This window comes from Heloderma suspectum, chromosome 8 (assembly GCF_057233095.1).
Source record: "Heloderma suspectum isolate Gila_16-S chromosome 8, 16-S_ref, whole genome shotgun sequence".
Taxonomy (NCBI): Eukaryota; Metazoa; Chordata; class Lepidosauria; order Squamata; family Helodermatidae; genus Heloderma; species Heloderma suspectum.
The window spans coordinates 37236981-37261242 of NC_139465.1; the positions used below are offsets into that span (position 1 = coordinate 37236981).

The following is a 24262-nucleotide window of genomic DNA, read 5'->3' on the forward strand; positions in this document are numbered from 1 at the left end:
TTATTATTATTATTATTATTATTATTATTATTATTATTATTATTATTATTATTATTATTTCCTGCCCCTTTTCCTCCATCAGAGAACCCAAGCTTATCCTCACAACAACCCTGTGAGGTAGGTTAGGCTGAGAGTCGGTGACTGGCCCAAAGTCACCCGGTGAGCTTCATGGCCAAATGGGGACCAGAACCCAGATCTCCCGAGTCCCAGTCGAACACTCTATCCACTACACCACACTTTCATGGGAGTTTTAGTTCCAGGACATCTGGAGAGCCCCAGTTTGGGGACCACTGGGCTAGAGTGTTGGACTAGCATGACTTCAAAGCCCCGCTCTGCCATAAAGCTCACCAGGTGACCTTCAGATGGTCACTCTTTCTCTCTCGGTCTAACCTACCTCACAGGGCTGTTGTGAGGACAAAAGCGGGGGAGAACAATGTATGCTGCCTTGAGCTCCTTGGAGGAAATACTAGATATAGGAAGGTAAAGAATAAAGCTAACTTAGAAAGAGCAGGATGGCATCCCAGTGTCTGAGCAAGTATATCATCAAGCACATCATTCTGAAACTGGATTTCGGATTTCTCCCACTGCCAAAAAAGAAAGGTAGTAACCCTTCTCATTTTGGGGGAGAAATCCGTCTCTTAGAAACCAAGTGTACTGTTTGGCTCCTACCACCTAGTTTAGGTGATTGATTATTATTACTAATTCTTTAAACGTCAGGCTGACATAGCTGTTGGTACGTCCCAACCTGAGCATCTATGTACGGGCAGCCAAGGGAATCAGCTACATAATTCCCAGCGGAGGAGAGACTACAGTAAGACATGAAGTGGGCTGCCTAATTTTTACTGACACAGTCTGCCATTCTGCAGGGTTTCAGTACGAAGCCAAGCTCAAAGAAATAGGCCACTGTGACATGGAGGCTTGTGAACGAGGATTCACCTCAGTGTGTTCACTGTAATGACCCCGGTAAGTGGCCAGGCAGCCAAAAGGAAGTGACCAGGCCTTAGCCAGGGGCAAATGGCTCAGCCAGTCCTTTTCTGTACTTACCCAACCTCTTCCTGTTGTCTGAACTTTGCCACCCACAATTTATAAACCTGAAAAGTAGTCCGTCGGACTGCCCCTTCTGTTCAACTTAACTCAAGGGCCTTTCTGCATATCTTTCTGTTTGGACGGTCTGTGTGTTTCTGAGACAGCTGGCACTTTATTTGGGATTTCACTATGATCATGTTCTTGTTGTTGCATTTAAACAAAAAACGTTTCAGTGGCATGCTCAATTTCATGCATTTTTATAATGCAGCCAGTGAAGAGAAATTTGCTTGATTTCTAAATGGCAGTTTGCATTCCCAGGGGAACTGCAGTTGTTACAGAGATTTCTGTCCCCTTGTTCTGAAACAAAACCCTTTTTCTGTGCTTAGTTCTATTAGTAGCTTTCATCCTTAGCAGAACTGGGAACTTCCTCTAACTCCATCATCATGCACCAAGAGCAATGGGGTAGTGATATATTTTGAAGTGTGGGAGCTCATCATCACAGCCCCATAGTGCCCCCCACAATCTATAGTCACACCCCGAGAAAAAGTGAGACATACTGGCTTTCTTTTATTTTATGATGGCAACTTTAACCAGAGTGTTAGCTCTTTTGAGTTAAAAATGCCATCATAAAACACAGACATCCAAGACCAACCAACCAAGCACTAATAAAATAACTCACCTAAATGTACTGGGAATTATTGCAATTCTGTACATAAGAAGCTGTGAGTAAGCTTCATTGAACTCACTGGTACTTACATCGGGATTTGTAAAATCCATTCTGTCTGTGTTTCGTGGATTGTCAGGTGCCTTTCGTTCTGTTGTCCGCCCATTGGTGAAATCAGATTTTTTCCAGTTTCCCAAATTTGCACCCACTCACAGTTGTGTAAATTTCTCACTTCTGAAAATATGCACACATACCCCAAATGCACAAATCCTCCCAGAATGCATATATTCATGCTTTGGCCTATGAGTGAAATGCACATTTTCAGCTGTTTAAAAAAAATGTACTTTTCTACAACTAAATTTGCATAAAATTCCTGAAAGTAAAAAAACACACACACAACACCAACCAGTTCGCAACTCCACAGTATCTGTATGGCTCAGTTAAAGCCGGTGTGCTGCAGAATTCACAGGTCGGATTTGTAGAAATCCGAACTCATTTGATTCCATTACAGGTTTCTCTGACATCCCTACACATCTGACTGCAGAGGTTCAAAACACATTGAGCTTCACCAAAAGTTCTTCAGCCAAAGGAAACACAACTTTTAGCTTTTCATTAGAAATGCAAATAATCTTGCAAAGAAGTGTTCCTTTTTAAATGGTTGGCATGAAGTAGGAACTCCATCAAACAAAACCTCTGCTTTGTTATTTCCCTCATTTTGTGACTTCCTTGATGCTAATCTGACATAAACAATAGTAAAACCTGAAAGCCTCATTATCATCCCATCCACTGACTTGCCGGAGTAAGGAATGCCCATCAATTGTCCTGGCAGTCTGGCAGGTGATATGACATAACAACTGCTCTGAAAAAGGTACACTATGTAATGTGGGGGACCTGTGAGCCCCCACATGACATAGGGACATAGGAAGATGCCTTATGCCTTTTTGGACCATGGGTACATTTGGGAATTTGAGAAACTGCTGTGGGCACCACCACAAAATGGCTCCCGTGGAGGATGCGGCTAGTCACATAATGGCTACTGTTCATGCATTCATTAATTCACTTATTATATTTCTGTACTGCCCCATAGCCAAAGCTCTCTGGGCAGTTCATAAAAATTAAAAACCATTAAAATACATTATATAAAATACAAAAACTATTCACACAATGACATAAAACAAATAACACACACAACAACATATATCTAAAACAATTTAAAACAATCAGCCAGAGACAAGAGACTCATTATACGCTGCCAAATGCCTGAGAGAAGAGGACAGTTTTAACCTGGCGCCAGAAAGATGATGATGTTGGCACCAGGCGGGCCTTGTCAGGGAGATTATCCCATAAATGGGGAGCCACCACCGAAAAGGCCCTCTCTCTTGCTGCCTGGCTAGCCTGTTGAGGTCTGGCTAGTCAAAAGTGAGCTAAAGAGGTAGTGTGGGAGAGAGAAGTAGTGAGGCTAGAGGCTGGGAGGGATGAGGAAACAACATGGCAAAGGGGAAAGGGGGAGAAAGAGCAAGGTTAGAGGCTAGAAAGGGAAAGAAAGAAGACTGCCCATATGTTTTCCAAGGTTTTTAATTTTAAAAAAATTGTTTTTGAAGGGGGCAGAGAGGGGAGAGCTTTGTGGGTGCTGTTGGGGGACCCTGCTGGTGCCATGGCACCCGTGGGCACTGTGCTGGGGACCCCTGCTATGCTGAGTCAGCCCCTTGGTCCACCTAGCCCAGTTTTGCCAACACTGGCTGGCAGCGGCTGTCCAGGTTTCAGGCGAGATTCTTTTCTGCCCTACCTGGAGAAGCTGGGGATCGAACCTGGGACCTTCTGCATGCAAAGCAGGGGCTCTACCACTGAGCTATGGCCCCTCCCTCACCCTAGTATAATGTTTAGACTAGGATAGACAGATACCCAGTTTGGTCTCCAGCAGGTTCCAGTCTGCCCCCCAACACAGTCCCTGATGCTTGATCCCTGAATGATTCCTATAATCACGTCTGCTGATCAAAACTCAAACTAAAAAGAAACCCATGTCTGCTGATGCGAGTCTGTTTTACACCAGCAATATCAAATTCCATTTGTGCAATTTGATCTGCCACCGCTTATGACATGTGGAGTTATTGAGCTTCTGTTTTATTGCCAGGTGAAGTTTTCTACCGAAGCAACAGCGACACGTACAATCGTAATATTGAAGCAAACAGGATTGTGGTGTCGGAATTTGGAACCATGGCTTATCCAGATCCATGCAAAAATGTATTTGCCAGTAAGCAATTATTTCCAATCCCACCCCCCTCCAATAAAATGATCTTTTCTGCTTCCCTGCTCTGCCTAGATGCTCAGAGTGCCTTTCCCATATGATATGCTTTCTTTATACCAGGGGTGGGGAACTGTGGCTCTCCAGCTGTTTTTGGACTACCATCAGCCCCAGTCAGCATGTCCAATGGTCAGGGACCACTGTCTGAAACTCTGTAGAGCTTTTGCTGTCACGATCCTTCATCTTCCCACTTCGCAATCAACACACTCTAGGATGCCAGGCGTCAGGCCCACTATGTTATTAGTTAATAACTAGATTCCTTATAAATGCAAGTTCTAGGAAACTCTCAGACTGCAATTAAAACAGCTAATCCACACATCTACAAATATCAATAGAGGAGCCGAAGTGGAAGTTAGAGACTTTGCCAGCAGTCTCAGCAAGAACTTCTCGGCCAGAGTAGCTTCGCAGGGATGCCCCTCCCTTAAGGTGGCTCCCTCCTAAATTGGCTTTCACATATGGCCAGCCTGGTGGAGCGTCTGAGTTCTGCCTCTAACTTTTCCCGCTTCACTCTGAAACAGATCCTGGCGTCCCTCAAGTCACGCCCCTCACTCTCCTCCTCCCCCCAAATCTGGGTTCTCATGGAGGAGGAATGGAGGGGCGTTCAGGCTGAGCCATCTGTGTGTCAGGCTCTTGGGAAGAAAGCCTTGTGATATCTGAGCTCACTAGAGAGGAAGCCTCCTCCTGTTCTGGCTGTTCCCATTTTGAATCTGAGCTGCTAGACATCTCCACACGCTCAGATTCATCGTCATCGTCATCACAATCATCATCATTATTATTATTACATTTATATCCCACCTTTCTTCCATCATGGAACTCAAGGTGGCTACATGTGGTTCCCAGGTGGTCTCCCTTCCAAGCACTGACCAGACCCAAACCTGCTTAGCTTCAGCAAGGTGGCTGACTCATGTGCCTTCAGCAACACTTTACCTTGAAAATGTTCAACATTACAAAGATATCATTTGCATTCATTTTCTGGTTGCTTCCCTACATGCACTTTCAGACATGAGTAGGGTAATGTAGCAGCAGGAGTGACCCGTTTGGGGGCTGCACTTTGAAGAGTTTCCCTAGGCTCACCCCTCCCCACCCCCAGGCTTCATTTCCATTCCTGTTGTAGTGCTCAACTCAACTTGCAGCAAGTCGAGCCAGTTTGTAGATTTTCTGGGTATTTTTCATCCCCCCCGATCCCACAATTTGCACAAATTCAGCCGTAATTTGCGTAAATTGCTCAGAAATTTGCACACATTGCTCAGAAATTTGCACACATTGCTCAGAAATTTGCACACATTGCTCAGAAATTTGTGCAAATTACAGAAGCTGCGGGGGGAAATGCGCAAAAAAGTTCCCGGAGTTCAGGGGGAAGCCCGCAGCTCGTCTCACAAACACAAATCAAGCTGTACATGCCACGGATCTCCATCAAGTCAAAAAAGAACTGGATTTCCCAGCAGTGGACATCCCTAATCCTAGCTATCCAACATTCAAATTTTCAGAATTTCAAAGCTTCAGTGCAAACTATGGCAGACAGAACACATACATGTTGTCCTGATTCACACATGCTCTCTCATCATTTGAGGATGGTCTGTGCGAATGATCCATCACAGAAGAAAAACTGTAAAAAGAACATTCTTGTCACCTCTGATACATTTCTTTTGAATGGGGTTTGTTCATACTTGCAGATACATGTTATCCACTGTTGTGTAATAATCAAGTAACATACCTGTATGTGTGAGCCAACCTGTGGTCTCCAGCCAGACTTTTTGTAGTACTTAAAGATACGCCCTGGTAATGCTAAAAGGAAAGATTATCACTGTGCTGCAATTTCTACCCCAATTCGCAGGGCATTTTGTTATCTATCCCACATGATACCAGAGTTCACAGACAACGGTCTCATCAATGTCATTAAAAATGGCGAGGATTACTATGCTGCAGGTGAAATCAATTTCATTAGGAAGATTGATCCTCAGACTCTGGAAACCCTGGAGAAGGTAAGTGTGAGTATCTAATGTTTGTACATCAGCTGTCTCCAACCTAGTTCTATGAGAAAGAGAGAAATTATCCTCGTCCATTTTCCCTGTCCACCATGCATAATTTTATACACCTCTGTCATGTCCTCTACTTACTCATCTTTTTTCTAAGCTAAGAAGCCCCCAAATGAGGGAGCCCCTTTCCTCAAAGGGGAGTTCCTCCAGCCCCTTGATCATTTTGGTTGTCTTTTTCCCCCCATCTTTCCTAGCTCATTGGTCTTCCTGCTGGAACTTTCCAATAGGTTCATTAAGCATGGTACTAATACTTTCTGGGATGTGGATTAAGATAATCAACCCATTCCCCATCATCCTGCTTTGGTTCCTTTCTTCTCTGTTATCCTGTGGTAGGTTGACTACACAAAGTATGTAGCCATTAATCTGGCAACAGCTCATCCCCATTATGACAGTGCTGGAAATATTCTCAACATGGGCACCTCCACTGTGGATAATGGGAAAACCAAATATGTTATATTTAAGATTCCCGCATCAGCACCAGGTAAGATGCACCTGGAATCTGTGAGTTTATTGTTAATGTGGATTAGATTAGGATAGGATGCCTTCAGGAAGGCGGGGGGTTAACTGGGATCACAGCAAGAGGGTAAAGGGTAAAAAAAACTTTGCCCCTCACCACAATCTCGATCCTGATCCCCTCTCTTTCCTCCACAAACTCCACGCACCTGCTATTCAAAGTTTTAAAAACATGTTTAACGTATTGTATAGGTTGGCCCTAAATCTAATGCAGCCTTCCCCTCCAGATGTTTTGGACTTCAACTCCCATCACCCCAGCCAGCATGGCCAATGATCAGGAATTGTGGGAGCTGTAGTCCAAAACTGTAGTTCCGTAGTTTTAGGGTGAAATCCTATAGAGGTAGAAGGGCGCTTCCAACTGCTCCTTAAGTTGGAGGCAACCAGCCATCCAATGTAGGGCAAAGGCAGCACAGAGGAGAGGATTCCCTCCATGTTGCAGCTGCCCTTCACTTTGCCTTAGACGCACATTTTTGGGGAGGGGGCAGGAATGGGGCTGGAGACCATGTAGGAAGCTGTCTAAAACAGCTTCCATGGTCTCCTCCCATCCCTGCCCCTAGGAACGCCCCGTTTTCACCCCTCCATTCTCCATGTTACAAGCACAGAGGTAGCAGTGCGGTTCTCTTCACCCTGGCTACAAGGGGGTGGGGGAGGGGGAGGGGAGTGCAGTTTCCCAGCTACAAAATCATAGCGGTGAAACCGAAAAATCCTATCTCCCCCAGACGCTGTCTAGGGGACATAGGATTGCTCTCTTAATCTATTATATTTTATATTGTATTTTCAGTTGTATTTTTGTGGTTTTAATTTTGTGAACCACCCAGAGAGCTTCAGCTATTGGGCGGTATAAAAATGAAATAAATATACAAACAAACATCTGGAGGGCACCAAGTTGGAGAAGGCTGGTCTAATGCAATTCCATCAAATTACATGAGACTACACGGATGTAAATAGTTGCTGGATAATTCAGAGGTCTTTGTGAAGTGCTCAAATTGTTTCGAAAGTTGCGATGCAAACTGTTGCATGTGTTTGATTCTTTTTTTAATTTAGCAAGTGAAAAGAAGGAAAAGACATGCCTGAAACATCTGGAAGTAATGTGTACCATCCCCTTCCGCTCACTTTTGCAACCAAGCTATTATCACAGCTTTGGTGTTTCAGAAAATTACATCCTCTTCATAGAGCTGCCCTTCAAATTGGTTATACTCAGGATGGCAACTGCCTACATTAGAGGGGTGAGCTGGGCTTCTTGCATCATCTTCAATAAGGATGACAAGGTACCTTCCTTTTTTTTGCTGAGTAACGTGATAGTGAATTTTTCTGCAACTGCCTGTTAAAATAAAAATGGAAATTTGAAGGGAAAAAAAACCTTTCACACTGATTCCAATACAAGAGGAATAGGAAACCATCAATGTTTTAGATTAAAAGCCTTTGGTTTCTTCAGACATCATAACTACAAAAGGTTGCCAGTACTTTTTCCAGTGAAACCTGTGACAGAGGGAGGCTTTTATTTGCTTTTTGCCTTTAAAATGCTCTTTCTCCCTCAAGCTTTCACCAATCTTCCTGATGTCAGGGTATGTAAAATGAACATGTCTTTCTGGTACCTGAAAATTTCAGAAAGATTGGTCAAACCAATTCAATGTTATAAAGATTAAAGTGATTCCCCCCATCACCCCTTAGCATGTTCGATTTACTCATAGGCCTTAACATAGACGTCACTACTGTGAAACCTACAACGTGGCCTTCATATGCACATACATACACACATGTTCCTTTTCTCCTTGAGACACAAGATATATCTGTTTTGGGGGAGGGCGGAAGCTGGGAAGCCCGAACTTGAGTGAAGAAACAGCTGGGTAGGAAAGAATTAAGCAGCGCCTTCCTCTCCCCCCACCCCAAAATCTTGTTCAATCTGAGGCCTCTGCAACATAATGTGTAGTTCTGTCCTGATAAGGAGAAAGAAGAGAGAAAAAGAAAGAGGGAAGCAGGAGAGGAAGGGGGAGAATGGAGGGCAAACATACCCTCTCTATGAACCTTCATGCCCAGCAGCTGAAACAGCATATTGTATAGAGGAATTACCAGCTTTAAATTTGAGATATATGTATATATAGGTAGGAACTAATACAATATATTTGGCAATACCAATTTATAACACAGTTACAGAATTTGGGGCAGGGGGGCAGGGCAGAGTGGCGGAATCAGTCACAATGCCCTGGTTTTACACAGTGGGGAAAATAGGGCAAAATAGCCACAGTGACACATGTCTCGGTTACCTCCAGATTTGATTACTGCAATACACTCTACCTGTGGGGATGTCCGTCGCTGGGATATCCATTACTTTTTTGACTTGACGGAGCTCCTCATCATGTACAGCTTGATTTGTGTTTGTGAACCGAGCTGTGGGCTTTCCCCTGAACTCCGAGAACTTTGGGGGTGCATTTTTTCATTTTTTCACAGGTTCCACAATTTGCACACATTTCTGATCAATTTATGCAAATTTCTGATAAATTTCTGATGAATCTGTGCAAATCATGGCCAAATTTGCACAATTTACTCATAATTCTGCACAAATTGCGGAACTTACGGGGGAAAGGTGCAAAATGCCTGGAAAAATCTGCAAACTGGCCCAAATAACTGCATGTCGACTTGGGCACCTCAGCACAAACCAAAACAAAGTCCGGGGCGGGGGGACCCAGGAAAACTCATCGAACTCCACTCCCCTATCTACATGGGGTTGCCCTTGAAGATGATTCAGAAACTGCCATTGGTACAGAATGTGGTAGCTAGAATGTTTGTGGGAACTAGGCATTCAGATCGTATTGCTCCTATTAGGTATTGTTTACATTGCCTGCCTGTTTTTTCTGGGCCCAATTGAAGGAGCTGGTTTTGGTCTTTATAGCCCTAAATGGCTTGGGACCACATTATCTGAAGGACCATCTACACTGGTGTGAGCCCACCCAAGCATTAAGATCAGCATCAGAGGCCCTACTCTCTGACCCACCAGCAAGAGCCACTAGGCTGGTGGCTACTAGGGGTAGAGCTTTCTCGGTTGTGGCCCCACACCTTCAGAACTTCTTCCCCAGAGTGATACATATGACTTCAATACTACTGTGTGTTGTTTTTTTAAACAAACCCATGAAAACTAAGTTATTCCAGTCTGCACCTGGTGCTGCTGCTACAGTTCCGTGTGTGTGTGTGTGTGTGTGTGTGTGTAATTGTAATTATATGTGCATGTTTTTGTAATATTATAAATCACTTTGTGAGGTTAGTGCACCCTGAAATTATATATCAAGGGTGCTTCCCGATGAGGCGTTTATGGCGCCATCGCCCTGATTCATTCATGAAATTTTACAGAAGCCCGGGGGAGGAGCAGACGACTTCTTCCACTTGTAATCTTCCTGTGTTTTCCTACTGCTTTTGCCATTTTTTCTCTGTTAGGGAGAAAAAAATAGTGGCATGCTGCTTTCTGATGAGAAGAACTAGGAGCCCTCTGTCTGGAAGCACCCATAGTCACTGACCAATATAACCAATATAGCTTTATGACAGCAACCAGCTTAACAAGAGTCACTTTACCATTTTGCAGACATGGATCCACCTCATTGACAAAAGGACCAAAAAAGATGTGTCTGCCAATTTTTACACTGATGCCATGGTTCTTTTTCACCACGTGAATGCTTATGAGGAAAGATGACCATATGGTTTTTGACGTTATCTCCCATACAGACGATAGCCTGTACCAAATGTTCTATTTAAAGAACCTGGATAGTAACTTTGAGAACATGAAATTCCCTTCCGTACCATCCTGCAAGCGATTTGTGGTTCCTCTGCAGTACAACAAGGTAACTCTAAAATGGATCCACTGGTTTGGATCTGACCAGGAATTGTGAAATGCAGCATTTACAAGCATAAGCCACTTTTGTCCGGGCAGTGCAGAAGTTTCAGATAGGTTTTTTTGGAGTTGGATTCCTATGCTCTTCTCGAATAGCTTCTTTCCCCAGGAACAGTCCTCCCTATGTGAAGATTTCTCATGTCCCCTGAATCCTTGGTATTTTAAGCAAAGCCGTTTGTGCCCTGTGGGTGAACCATTGACATAGCATTTCGTAAGCATGTCATTCCACGTAACTGTCTCCAGCCGGTTACAGGCGATCCAGATTGTAGTCCGGATCAGCCAGAAGGAAACATAATCTGGAGCCCATTGCCTTCTGGATGACCTGGGGACAACCCATGTAAGCTAAATCATCATTTTCTTCCATTATTTTGTTGTGCTGAGCAATGCCGTTGAGTGAGCCCTCTAGCCAAGGTTTTGTCTGATAAATATCTCTGCACAAAATACACACCCATCAACATACTATGGGAGAAGATCCTCTTTCCATGCTGGCTTTCTCTCCTAAAAAAAAAGGTGTCCCCAACCAGTCGTGTCCGACTCTAGGGTGCGGTGCTCATCTCCATTTCTAAGCCGAAGAGCCAGCGCTGTCCGAAGACGCTTCTGTGGTCATGTGGCCGGCATGACTGAACACCGAGGTGCACGGAACGCTGTTACCTTTCCCGCCACAGCAGTGCCTATTTATCTACTTGCAATTTCTTGCTTTCAAACTGCTAGGTTGGCAGAAGCTGGGACTGAAGACGGGAGCTCACTCCGTCACGCGGCACTCGGGTCTCGAACTGCTGTCCTGTCGACCTTCCGGTCTGCAGTTCAGCGTCTTAACCACTAAGCCACCATGGCCCCAAGGCTTTCTCTCCTACATGTTCTTAAACCCCCATCCCCATTCATTCCCTCTTCCCTCCTGTCCCAGACTAAAGACGCCAATACCCACCCCCATCTTTACCTCTTCCCCTCACACTTTCCTCTGTCCTGGTCTCACTCTCCTCCATGACACATGCAATATTTATAGCCTGGCTTCATCATCACAAACATAATACATTAATTGGGGCTGTCCATACAACACGCTAACCCACACTCCGTGGTTGAGTGTGGGTTGTTTTGAACCGTGGGTTGTTTGTTGAACCCTGGGTTAGCGTGTTGTCTGAAAGCTGCACATTTTCTGCAGGGTGGGTTATTGTGTTGTCTGAACGCAGCAAGCGTGCCTTGTTAACTATGCAGTGTGGCTTGTTAACCACCCTGAACAACCCAGCAACAAGCCATGAGCTCTCAAGGTGGCTTGTTCAAGAAAATAAGTCACACCACATGGTTAACAAGCCACCCTGGCTGCGTTCAGACAACATGCTAACCCACAGTTCAACAAACATCCCACGGTTCAACAGCAACCCACACTCAACCACTGAGTGTGGGTTAGCGTGTTGTGTGAACAGCCCCATTATGAGATGTGCTTTGGGAGGAAGGGGTCCCCCTGGGGCACAGAGTGCTTTAAATAGCTTGCACTCTGCACATCTTAGATCAGGGATGGGCAGACCGCAGGCTTGCAGGATCTCCTTTGTTTTTTATTAGTCCCCCAAGAGCCACAAACTGGAGCCTGGAGCATGGCAGAAAGTATACCCTTAAAATGAAAGAATTCTGAGCCCAGGAATTTTTTTTGAGTGCCATGAATGAACAGTACTCACAGTCCTTCCACACAAAAATCCACTCCTGGTTAGTCTATGCTTTCTTCATTTCAACAGTATAATTTAGGGCAGCAGGCATGTGTGTGTCATTTTGTTGCTATTGTTAAACAATTGAGAGTCATAAATCCTTGCCCATCTATGGCAAATCACCCAGAGATCTACCAGGTGTGTGGGGTGGGGATTTGGGGAACATTTAAATCTCTGAGAGGTCATCCAAGCACATTGCCCAATGTAACTCAGTACACCAGAAAACAGCTTTCTTTTCAAAGATGGATTTATGTGCATGCAATGTAAGGTGTATTCATGGAGATCTGCCCATTATTTTTAAATTATTAAAGGTGCAATGCTATTCATGTTTAGATGGAAAGATGTCCTATAATTCCCAGCATTCCGCAGCCAGCATGGGGAATGCTGGAAGTTGTAGGACTTTTTTCTGTCTGTACATGTATAGCATTGCACCTTAAAAGGATCAGATTCCACTTAAATGAGGATGAGGCAGAGGTGAGGGGAAGGAAGGTCACTTTCATTAGATCTGGGGCAACTCAAAATATGTTTCCTTACTTTGGTGAAGGAGGAAAAAGCAGGCAAATGGCTTGCATATTTTCACACATAACCATTGCGCGTGCGTCTATTCAACTGCATGTTCATGCACTGGAGGAACTTTGCCTCAGTGGGCTCAGCTCCCAAGCGCATGTCAATGTGTCTGAATAGCAAAATGAATGTTGTGATGATTTAATAACACTTCACATTTATATTCTACTTTAGAGAGTGCAAACACCTCACCAGCATTTAAGGATCAAACTATATCTGCCTACCCCAACCTGGTACCTATGCTGGCTGGGGATAATGGGATTTGTAGTCCAACATATCCGGAGGGCACCAGGTTGGAGAAGGCTGAACTACACATCTCATCATCATTACTATTACATTTATATCTCACCTTTTTCCCCCTTGCAAGGAACCCAAGGTGGCTCACATAATCCTCTTCCTCTCCATTTTATTCTCACAACAACCCTGCGAGGTAGGTTAGGCTGAGAATTAGTGACTGGCCCAAAGTCACCCAGTGAGCTTCATGGCCAACTTGGGATTAGAACTCTGATCTCCTGAGTCCCAGTCCAACATTCTTACCACTACTCCACACTGGCTCTTGCCACATGAGGGTATCCTAACTTGAACTCCTGCATTTCTTTCTCTTTTATCTTAAAAAGCATCTGTGGGTGGTGGGCTGATCCGGGATTGGAAAGCAGCCTTTAGTCTGGGTGTACGGGAAGGAGTATAATCTCTCCCCACCCCCTGAAGCTGCGATTAATCACTGTGGGGAATTGTTCCTGTAAGTTTTCCTATCTGCGGCTAGTAGCAGTTGGGAGGGGTTAGATTGTGGCTGCAGTGTGGAGGTAAAGAGTTAGGCCTTCCCTCCTGCCATGCTGTTGACTCAGTCCAACCCCCCCCCCCCCGGCTTCTTTTTAAGAGAGGAAATAAAACATGGGAAGTCCCAGGTGCAGAACTCCCATGTAACCTCTAGTTTGGCCTTCAGTAATTATCACAACAAGCCTGTAAGGCCGGCCGGCATTATTATCCTCATATCGCAGATGTGGGGTGAGGCTGACAGATGGTGGTTTGCAAAAGGCCATCTGGTAAGTCAGTCTCCCCACTCTGGTGACCTCCAAATGTGTTGGGCTGCAAGTCCCAGCCAGCATAGGCACTGGAATGCTGGGAGCTGTAGTCTAACACAGCAGGAGGACATCAGGTTGGGGCAAGCTGTAGTAAGTTAATGGCTGAGGTGATACGTGACTCGGGGATTTCCCAGTCCACAGCCTCAAGTACCAGCTCTCCTTCAACACTCATGCAATTTGCAGTCCTTTTCCAACAGGGAAGTGCTGTGTGTGTTGCAAATGTATCGACCCAGTTCACATGTCACGCTACAATTCCCAGATTATTTAACCTAGGAATTGTGGGGTCAAGCGGAGCACATGAGCTACACGCTCATCATTTCCAGTTTTAATCAACAACCCAACAATTGCCCATGGTTTGTTGTTGGGTTAACTCTGGGTTGTTTAACCCCTAACAACCCAGATTTTCTGGGGCTGTTCACACAATCTGCTAACCCACAGTCAGTGGTTGAGTGTGGGTTGCTGTTGAACTGTGGGTTGTTTGTTGAACTGTGGGTTAGTGTGTTGTCTGAACCCAGGACATTTTCCACAGGGTGGCTTGTTAACCATGCAGTGTGGTTTGTTAACCACCCTGAACAACCCAGCAACAAACCATGGGTTCCTGAGGTGGCTTGTTTGAAAAAAATAAGCCACACTGCACAGCTAACAAGCCACCCTGTGGAAAATGTCCTGGGTTCAGGCAACACACTAAGCCACAGTTCAACAAACAACCCACAGTTCAACAACAATCCACACTTAACCACTGACTGTGGGTTAGCATGTTCACACGTCATGAATCAAGCCAGGAACGGGGACATTCCTGGGTTGTTAACTGAAAGCAAAAACCGTGAGCACGCAGAAGCCACGCACGCTTGTTGCTTTGCTCATCTCCAGCAATTCCTGTGTTAAACAATCCAGGAACTGCAGCGTGACATGTAAGCTGGCGCATTGTGCCAGAAGCAGCCCTGAAATGGCATGCTTTACACTGTTGTTTTTGTAGGAAGAACTGATTCTGCCCATCAACCTGTCTGACAAGTTTCAGCCTGCCTGGCTGTCAAACGGCAGAGACAGTGTTCCTTGCTACACCTTTGAAACAGGGTTATACTAATAATGCTATAGAAATAGACTAATGAGAGAGATTTCATCTGTTTTCCCTTCTCCCCTTCACATTTCCTTACTTCCAAACTGGCAGTGTAAGAATTCAGGAGCATAACACTGGAAGACATTTTGAAAAAAAGATGTTATTGGTCAACATGATTCTTTTTATTATCTTTCCTTTAATGCTTGTATTGATTGCTGTTTATAGTAGGTCAAATCTTTGCATCAGTGCATGGCATCAAATCTTTTCAGTTTTATATTATGACAAGGGGGATCAGCAACAGAGCATTTCAGTGTTTTCTTACCTCCTAATAAGAGTGCTCCTGTTCAGCGTTCGAGCCATTCCATCCACCCGTGTTTTCCATTTTTCTTTTCCAACTGATACTCAACATTTCATGGCTGTTGAACATGCTGAATCCTCGTGGGGTTGTTTTGAGATTCATTTGTTTTTGCCCCCTTAGGTTTCATTAATAAACTGTTTTGTATGCCTACACTCTTTGGGATCCCCTGAATATGCTGATACCTCCCTCTTGTTTGTCAGCGGCCTCGTTTTGGCTTAATTTCTGTTGGCACCTACCACCTGAGTTTGCTGTTAGAGGGAGTGAGAAATATATATTCTGTACTTACCCTAGGGAAATGGTTGCCTTCAAAAGCAGAATAGCTGGCTGCAGCTATTACAGATGGGGCCGTTCACTTGAGTCCCCCCACCCATCTATTGCATTTATGTGTGGACAAGGCAGTGGGACTGCCAGTGAGGCAATGAAGGTGATCAGGGGACTGGAAGCAAAGCCCTGTGAGGAGAGACTGAAAGAACTGGGCCTGTTTAGCCTTGAGAAGAGATGACTGAGGGGAGATAGGATAGCGCTCTTCAAGTACTTGAACGGTTCTCAAAAAGAGGAAGGCCAAGATCTTTTCTCGATCATCCCAGAGGGCAGGACACGGAATAATGGGCTCAAGTTACAGGAAACCAGATTCCGGCTGAACATCAGGAAAAACGTCCTGACTGTTAAGAGCAATACAACATTGGAACCCATGACCTAGGGAGGTAGTGGGCTCTCCAATACTGGAGGCATTCCAGATGAAGCTGGACAGACATCTGTCAGAGATGCTTTGACCTGGATTGCTGCATTGAGCAGGGGGTTGGACTCGATGGTCTTATAGGCCCCTTCCAACCCTACTCTTCTATGATTCTATGACTGCATCTCCCAGCCCCACACGCAATGTTGCACATCTACAAACCCCACACCCTGCAGCCCTACATTGGGCACCTGTGTGAAGAGGCACTGTGTGCATGTGGGTTTATGTGCATAGAGAAGGGTAGCCCAGCTTTTTGGACTATGGACACACTTGGCAATTTAAGAAACTCTCCTGGCACCACCACAAAATGACTGCCATGGGAGGCGTGGCAAAGGACAAGTAACCTCCCCAACGGACTAAGTACAAGGCAGAGGTGGGATCTGATCCCCCAACATATTAAACAACTCCTTTGAATGAACAGTTTTCAACACCAGCAGAAACTTACGTCACAGCCATCCCAGCTGCTGGTAAAAAAAAAAGTTAATTTTAAAAAGTGGGAGAAGTTAGACACCTTGGTGGCTGCCGAGACAGGTGTCTGAGGATGCATTGATGCCTATGTGCTCCACGTTGCCTCCCGCTGGCATAGAGGCTTCATGCAAATGGGAACTTGGGGGTTATGCAGAATTCCTGTTTGGCAGCGAGGAAACCCTACTTACATGCATCTATAGTCACACAGGACCCCTTCACACTGACACCAAGCATACCGCTGCCAGGAGCATGGCATGCATGTGGACATGCAGGTGTTGTGGGCTCCCCCTCATGCGTTTGATGAATGGGTGGGGAAGCATTGTGTGAGCACCTTTAGAATATCACCTGGAAGTCCAACTATGTACTATACATTATAGAATGCAAACGTCCTGGATGCCACATGGAGGATATTGAGGAAACAACTAATTACCTCCATTCCTGTTTCAGAATTCATAGGCAAGTCAGCAATCATAATTTTAAAAAATCCTGAACAACCTGTTGAAAATGAATGGGATTTACATGTGCTTAACTTTGGCTGGATCATCATGCTCAAACTCTCTTCTTGGCATCATTTGAGTTGTTCTTCTGTGTGCCTTGAGTGCAACAAATTCATCCCTCTTCAACTCGGGTGGACAAAAGCAGGCACAGTATTACAAATGTGGGTTCACTCCTACGCCTTGCACGGTAATAACACCAGCTTAATCCATAATTTTGTTAACTGCCTCATTGTAAGAAATACGTCTTGACATAAAGAATTCTATTTTTAAAAAGATATTTTTGCATTGGAAATATGCTCCCCTTTGGAACACGGCACATGTTTGGCATATCTTTCTTTCAGGATGCAGAGATAGGCTCCAATTTGGTCTGACTCCCATTAACCACTGCAACGGCAGTGATAGGAAAAGATGGTAGCATCTACTGCCAGCCTGAAATATTATGTGAAGGTGAGAGGCCGTTATTGGGGTGGGAGTGAAGAATGCACCGCGTTTTCTGAAACACTGTAATTTCAACTTGTGGATCTGCAAATATAATAGTGCTTGCAGCTCTTCCCCTTACCCTGCATGCCATTTTGGGAAGGAGGGGAGAAGTGTGTGGGGGGTGTTTCCCACTGAAACCATGGAGCATGAGTCACATGAGCACAATATCATGCTGTTATTGTGTGTGCATATTCCTAGACTGTACATCTATGCCAAAGGTGCAGAACCTCTTTCAACCTGAGGGCCAAATTCCATTTCAGAGAAGCTCTTGGGGGCTGCTTTCCCATGGCAGGCAGGGCCAAAACTCCCTAAACACCAGCACACTTTAGCTTAAAGTTCTTGCTGTAGGTAACTACGCCTTAGGAGAGGCATTTCAGCCTTTTAGAATGGGGGGAAACTACAAGAAAGCCAGGAAACCACCAAATAATTGGGGGTTTGGGGAAAGTGGAGTGAGACCGGAGGAGGGGACATGGTCACCTGGAGGGCTGGATTGAGACCCCTCAAGGGCTGGATTTTCCTGCGGGTCTGCACCCTTGCTCTTGGCAGCTGTGCGATGTGTGTGTGGGGGGTTGCGTTCAAACCTGAAAGCCTTCACCTGCAGCCTGAAGTGAACTGCCCAGAGAGCTTCAGCTATTGGGCGGTATAGAAATTTAATTAATTAATTAATTAATTAATTTGTGGTACAATCCAGGAAAAGCTTTGCTACATGATTTGTCTGGCTGTGTGAAATGGCCCTTGGCTGGAACTAACTTTCTCTGGCCTTCACTCCATTCTGTCGATTACATGGGGATGTTCGGATTGTATTTAATCCATCCCATGGGTGTTCCGTGAATTGGGTGGAGTTTTGAGGTCTGTTGTTCTCAAACTCACGAATTTGGATTTTTTTCCCTGCACAGAAAATGATGTAAATAAATTTGCAGCAAGTTATAGAAATATTTACATAAGAATTTATATTTGTGAATCACGTAATGCTCTTCATCTAACCTGCAGTTTTGCCTACGAATTTGTTTACGTAAATTGCGGACTTCTTTTTAAAGCCGCATGTCCGTGGAATTTGCCTGACGCACAGATGCTGGTCCAGCATGAAATCCGCAGACTGGATTACAAGATATCTGGGACTCACTTCTATCTGTTTCAGATTTCTCTGACATCCTTAATTACATGTTGTTGTTGTTCAGTCGTTCAGTCGTGTCCGACTCTTCGTGACCCCATGGACCATAGCACGCCAGGCCTTCCTGTCCTGCGCTCTCTCCCGGAGTGTGCTCAAGTTCATACTCATTGCCTCGGTGATGCTATCTAGCCATCTCATCCTCTGCCGTCCCCTTCTCCTTTTGCCTTCAGTCTTTCCCAGCATCAGGGTCTTTTCCAGGGAGTTTTCTCTTCGCATTAGGTGGCCAAAATACTGGAGCTTCAGCTTCATTATCTGTCCTTCCAATGAGCACTCAGGGTTGATTTCCTTTAGGATGGACTGATTTGTGCCTTTTCCCTAACCTGTGAAGTAGGTTAAGTTAGGGCAAGAGGTAGTGACTGGCCCAAGATCATCCAGTGAGCTTTGTGGCCGAGTGGGGATCTGAACCTGGATCTCCTTCAGTGCTGGCTCCAGGTTCTCAGGGAGCCTTGATCAAGACACCCTCACTAGTCCTCCTCCTTTAGTGAGTCTACTTCCTCACCACCATTGCCACCAGCTGCTATCGATCCTCATCCCCCTTCTCATCATTGCTACCACTTGCTTGCTTGACAAGCAGAGAGCCAGGGAGCAAGTCAGCAGTGGCATCTGCTGCTGCTCCTTCTCACCACCATCATTGTCTGGGCCAGTGCGAAAAGAGGGGGAACAATTAGGTTGCAGTGGTGAAGAGGAGAAGCAACTCCAGGGAGCTCTTGTCAGATTATTTGTTTGTTTGTTTGTTTTATTGCATTTATATCCCACCTTTTTTCCTCTTGGAACCCAAGGCAGCTTACATTATCCTCCTCCTCTCCATTTTATCCTCACAACAACATTTTATCCTCATATTACGCCAGTACTTTCATATTACGCCAGTACTTTCATATTACGCCAGTACTTTTCCAGCTGCACTGGCTGCCAGTCCATTTCCGGGCCCGATTCAAAGTGCTGGTGTTAACATTCAAAGCCCTTAACGGCTTGGGGCCAGGTTACGTGAAGGATCGCCTCCTCCCATATGTGCCTGCCCGGACCTTAAGATCATCATCAGCGGCCCTTCTCCGTGAGCCCCTGCCAAAGGAAGTGAGGCGGGTGGCTACTAGGAGGAGGGCTTTTTCTGCTGTGGCACCCCGGCTCTGGAATGAGCTCCCTAGTGAGGTTCGCCTGGCGCCTACATTGTACTCCTTTCGGCGCCAGGTGAAGACCTTTTTATTTTCCCAGGCATTTTAGCTTTCTAAATTTTTATCTTTGCTGTTTTAAATCTGTATTTTAAACTCCTGTACTGCTGCTAGGTTTTATTGTGGTTGTATTGTTATATTTTGGTTTTAATGTTCTATATATTTTAAATTGTTTTATTGTGTGTTGTTTGGTTTTAGTTTTTGTGAACCGCCCAGAGAGCTTCGGCTATTGGGCGGTATAGAAATGAAATAAATAAATAAATAAACAAACAAACAAACAAACAACAACCCAGTGAGGTAGGTTGGGCTGAGATTCTGTGACTGGCCCAAAAGTCACCCAGCGAGCTTCCATGGCCAAGTGGGGAGTAGAACCCGGATCTCCCGGCTCCCAGTCTGTCACTCTCACCACTATGCCTACCCTTGACGCTGGCCCTGGTCTCCTCAGTCCTAGTCCAATACTGTAACCACTGCACAAAATTAGCTTTTTTATGCCCATTGGGTGAGTGCCACTACATATACTGTGGAATGCGAATATAAATTGTTCTGAATCCCTGAAGTGAGCAAAACTGCAAAACCTTCCCAGCTCCCATTCAATTTGGAGGGATTACACAGCAGACAGTTCTACTGGATTAGTATTCATTGCTCGTCTCTTTTAAATATCTTTAACTCTATATCAGTGGCGACCCTATTTTCCCCTTGTCATTTATGAGCATGAATTGTTCTCCTTAACCTGCAGGAATAGAACTCCCTTGCATCAACTATTATTACAATGGCAAAAAGTACAGATATATCTTTGCCGCAGAGATTAAAGGAGCCTGGTTCCCACAAAGGTACAGTATTTCAAGGCAGCTTCCTGTTCTAACATGACATTGTGTAGTAACAATCTATATTATGGCTGATTTACACTAGTTACACAATCTGACTTTATGATTAAATGCAAAGAAAATCCATTTAAATCTAACACCACCTTTACTCTGATCCACAATTTTGCAAGAAGACTCTAATTTCCTCTGAGACGCCAGATGTGGAGAAGGCCACATAGTCATGCAAAAACACATGGAGTGAAACCTGACCACTGCCAAGAGTGACTCCATCTGGGTCAGGTCTCACTCCCTTTCTACAGTACGTCCATAATGGGAGGCAGCCCCCCTCCCCCGGTCCAAGATATTTTGGTGGCTGAGGCAAAGGACAAGATGGTGCCATGCCACACCCTTGACTGGCCGTTGAATCTGACTTTAACTCTGGTCATGGGACTGCATCCTCTGCCTCACCTAAGTTAAGCGGGGTGTGGGACAATGCCCCAGGGGCTCAGGACGAATGGCTTAGGATGCTGCCACTGCTGCCCCCAAAGTATGTGCAACTGAAATAATTGCATGATTTGCCTCCATTTCCCACTCCTTCCTCTGTGGTCTCCCCCATGTCATATTTTACATTGTGATGTGAACCCCTTGTGGTAGGGACCTCCTGCCGCCCATTCTTTGGGAAGGGCCATACTGTATTAACTAAATAAATGAAATATGTCTGCCCTGTTCATATCTAACAGGATGGGTGGGAGGAGGAGGCAGTCTGTGCAGACTGAAGGAGGGAACCCTCCAGCTGCCTCAACCAAGAAGCACTGTGAGTTGGACAATTGTGAAGACGTTTAATTGAACGTCTGCACAATTATCCAACTTGCAGGCACCTGGAAGGTTCCCGCCCTCATTCTGCATGGTGTTCTGGTGCCTTCCCTCTTGGTTTGTCTGGAAGTGCCAGTTCCAGGTTTTGGAGGGCCCTTAGGCAGAACACCCTCAGTGGGGCCCCTCCTTCAGCGAGTCTGCCTTCTCATCACCATTGCCACCAGCTACCATGGCTCCTCATCCTCTTTCTCATCATCGCTGACATTTGCTTGCTTGGTCAGGTAGAGAACCAGTGAGCAAGCAGGCAGGGGCATCTACCACGTCTCACCACCACCATCATTGTCTGGGCCAGAGTGAGAGGCAGGTGAACAAGCAGGCTTCCTTTTCCTCTTGGCAAAGAGGAGGAGCAACTGTAGGGGGATCTTGTCAGTGGGCTTCTGCTGAGATGTGGGCCCTCAGTAGGTGCCCAACCATGCCTACTTTTGATGCTGGTCCTCATGGGAGGCCTACTTTTTCTAACAAAAGGAACATACAGGGATGAAGAGATGGGCTTCCTCCCAACTGACCATCCCACGCTCTGTCAGTGCAGGCATGTCTCTTTCAGCCCAGCTCTGATACTGGATGTCACCTGGTTGGGGGGTGAGGGGGGGGAACACTTGAAGTGACAGGGAGGTATGGGAGGTGATGAGGGTCCAGTTCCTTTCACCTGGGCACGTCTCCTGGTGTTAAAACTAGACACATGCACCCTCTTTCATACAAGAATGGGGCAGACACATGCATAAATAAACGTGGCTGGCCTCATCACATCCAGTTTGGCCCATTTTTTCTGCTAGAATGGGATAGGCACTTGGGTGTTGGGTATTTTAAATATAAAAGAAAAGTGCATCAAAGAGAACATTTATTTACCCCCATCTGGTGCTTGTCTACCACAGGTGGGGCAATAAATAATGGTTTTTAAACTACAGGGAGCCAACCACAAATAAAGCAATGTAATGAAATAAGGTGGCATCACCTTCCTTACAGATTTTCAAAAGAAGATTCAACAAGCTCACATCAGGGGCGCTTTAGATGCTCAGCTCCATCACAGTGCAGTCTATAGCCTATTTTCCTTCTCTTATAAGCAATGCTGCCACTCAACACAGCAATCATTGGTGCCTCACGCTGTACATAAATCACAGGTTTAGCAACAATCTAAGGCTCCTGAATTAAATTCATTTGACATTCATGCTTTGTTGACTCTTAATTAAGTCTCTGGCTTCTTCCTGTCTTAAGATCAAGAAGGAAAGCATGGCTAAAACTTCTCAGGAGCAAATAAAGCTGACTAAAGGTCTTCCAAGGTATCTTCCACTGGCAGCTTTGGAATGCTGCATGAAACATGATCCATGCATAATTTATGGGTCTGGTACTACATTTATTGGCCTAGGCAACGATACAGAAGCAGGACCAGGAAGTTATATTCATATGTCATAGTCACATCCATATTCTGGATTGTATCATTTTCATTTGGTTCATTGCCAAGAACCAAAACAAAATGTTGTGCAACTTTTGCCAAGATTTCAGAATTCTTTTTGTTTTGACTGTTTCATAGAATCATAGAATAGTAGGGTTAGAAGGTGCCTATAATAGTTTTGATTGTGAACAAGTTGCAAATTCACATTAGAAATCCCAAGGATCACGCTTAAGTCTTGTTGAATTACATGGCAAATAACATTAAGTCCGTGGCAGAACAAAGCAGTCCCCCCATCACCACCCCGCCACATTTTCCCAGGACGGGCCCTACCTGGCGTTGGCTGGTCCAGTCCGTCCGCTGCCCTGGTCTGCGGCCGCCATATGCCTCCCTGTGTTAGCCGTGATAGGCTACGTAAATATATACGTAGCCTATCATGGCTAACACAGGGATGCAAATAGCATCCGCTACACCATTTTTGTCACTACTCTTTGCCATTATAAATATATACGTAAATATATACGTAGCCTATCACAGCTAACGCAGGGACACAAATGGCAGCTGCTACACCATTTGTGTCCCTGCATTAGTCGTGATAGGCTATGTATATATTTACATAGCCTATCATGAAAAGATCAGGGACGCAAATGGCGTAGCGGGCACCATTTGCATCCCTGCTTTTTGCTGTGATAGGCTACGTAAATATATATGTAGCCTATCATGGCTAACGCAGGGACGTGAATGGCGCCCGGTATGCCAGATGCCATTTGTGGCCGCAGCCCGGCAGCGGATGGAAGTCCGGCTGCAGGCGGGCCCAGCCGGCGGCTCTGCAGACTCGCCGTGGAACAGAGCCGGCCGGGGAGGATTCTGGGGGAGGGACGGATCGTCTCCCCGCCCCCAGTGGACACCCCCACCCAGAACAGGGTAAGTAATCCGCCCATCCCTAGAAAACTGTTTTAAAATTAGCATGAAAATGAAGTGCATTCCCCCCCCCCCCTTTGCTCACCTAGGTAGTAAAATTTGACATTCTGACGAAGAAAAGGCTTCATTGGGAAGAAGAGCGTTGCTGGCCAGCTGAACCCACCTTTGTTCCTAATCCTGATGCCAAAGAAGAAGATGATGGTGAGAACCATGACTGTTCTGTCAATGAGGAGTAGGTGAATGAGATTTCATCCGTCACAAACTAGAATTTGTATTTAAAGGCTTGTATCCAATCTTAGTCCCATTCATTTTAATGGGTCTACTCTAAGTAGGGCTAACATTGGATTCAACCCAAAGGCTCAAGCCTATAAAACGCTGCTTTCTACCAAGGATGGAGGCAGACGGCAGGTTTTAAGAGAGTCAAAGGCAATGTAATAGAGGCATGTTTACTGTAATGTGCAATCTCATTTAGGGGATTCTGCACCTCAAGTTTATTGCGCATTCATGGTTACTCACTCACTGAATTGTGTGGGTCCATTACATGACGTCATCGTTGTCCAGTCATTATTCCACTACTTCCT

At 45.3% G+C, this 24262-nt stretch overlaps 1 protein-coding gene across 1 annotated transcript in view; it reads left to right on the plus strand.

Annotated features, from left to right (window-relative positions):
- The window catches only part of BCO1 (beta-carotene oxygenase 1), a 59556-nt gene that overhangs the window by 24319 nt on the left and 10975 nt on the right, over positions 1-24262 (plus strand). Inside the window, 9 exon segments of the mRNA XM_084812891.1 lie at positions 3822-3945; positions 5827-5974; positions 6362-6509; positions 7586-7809; positions 10116-10217; positions 10219-10371; positions 17222-17327; positions 20434-20532; positions 23775-23882. Coding sequence (XP_084669017.1) covers positions 3822-3945; positions 5827-5974; positions 6362-6509; positions 7586-7809; positions 10116-10217; positions 10219-10371; positions 17222-17327; positions 20434-20532; positions 23775-23882 — 1212 coding nt within the window.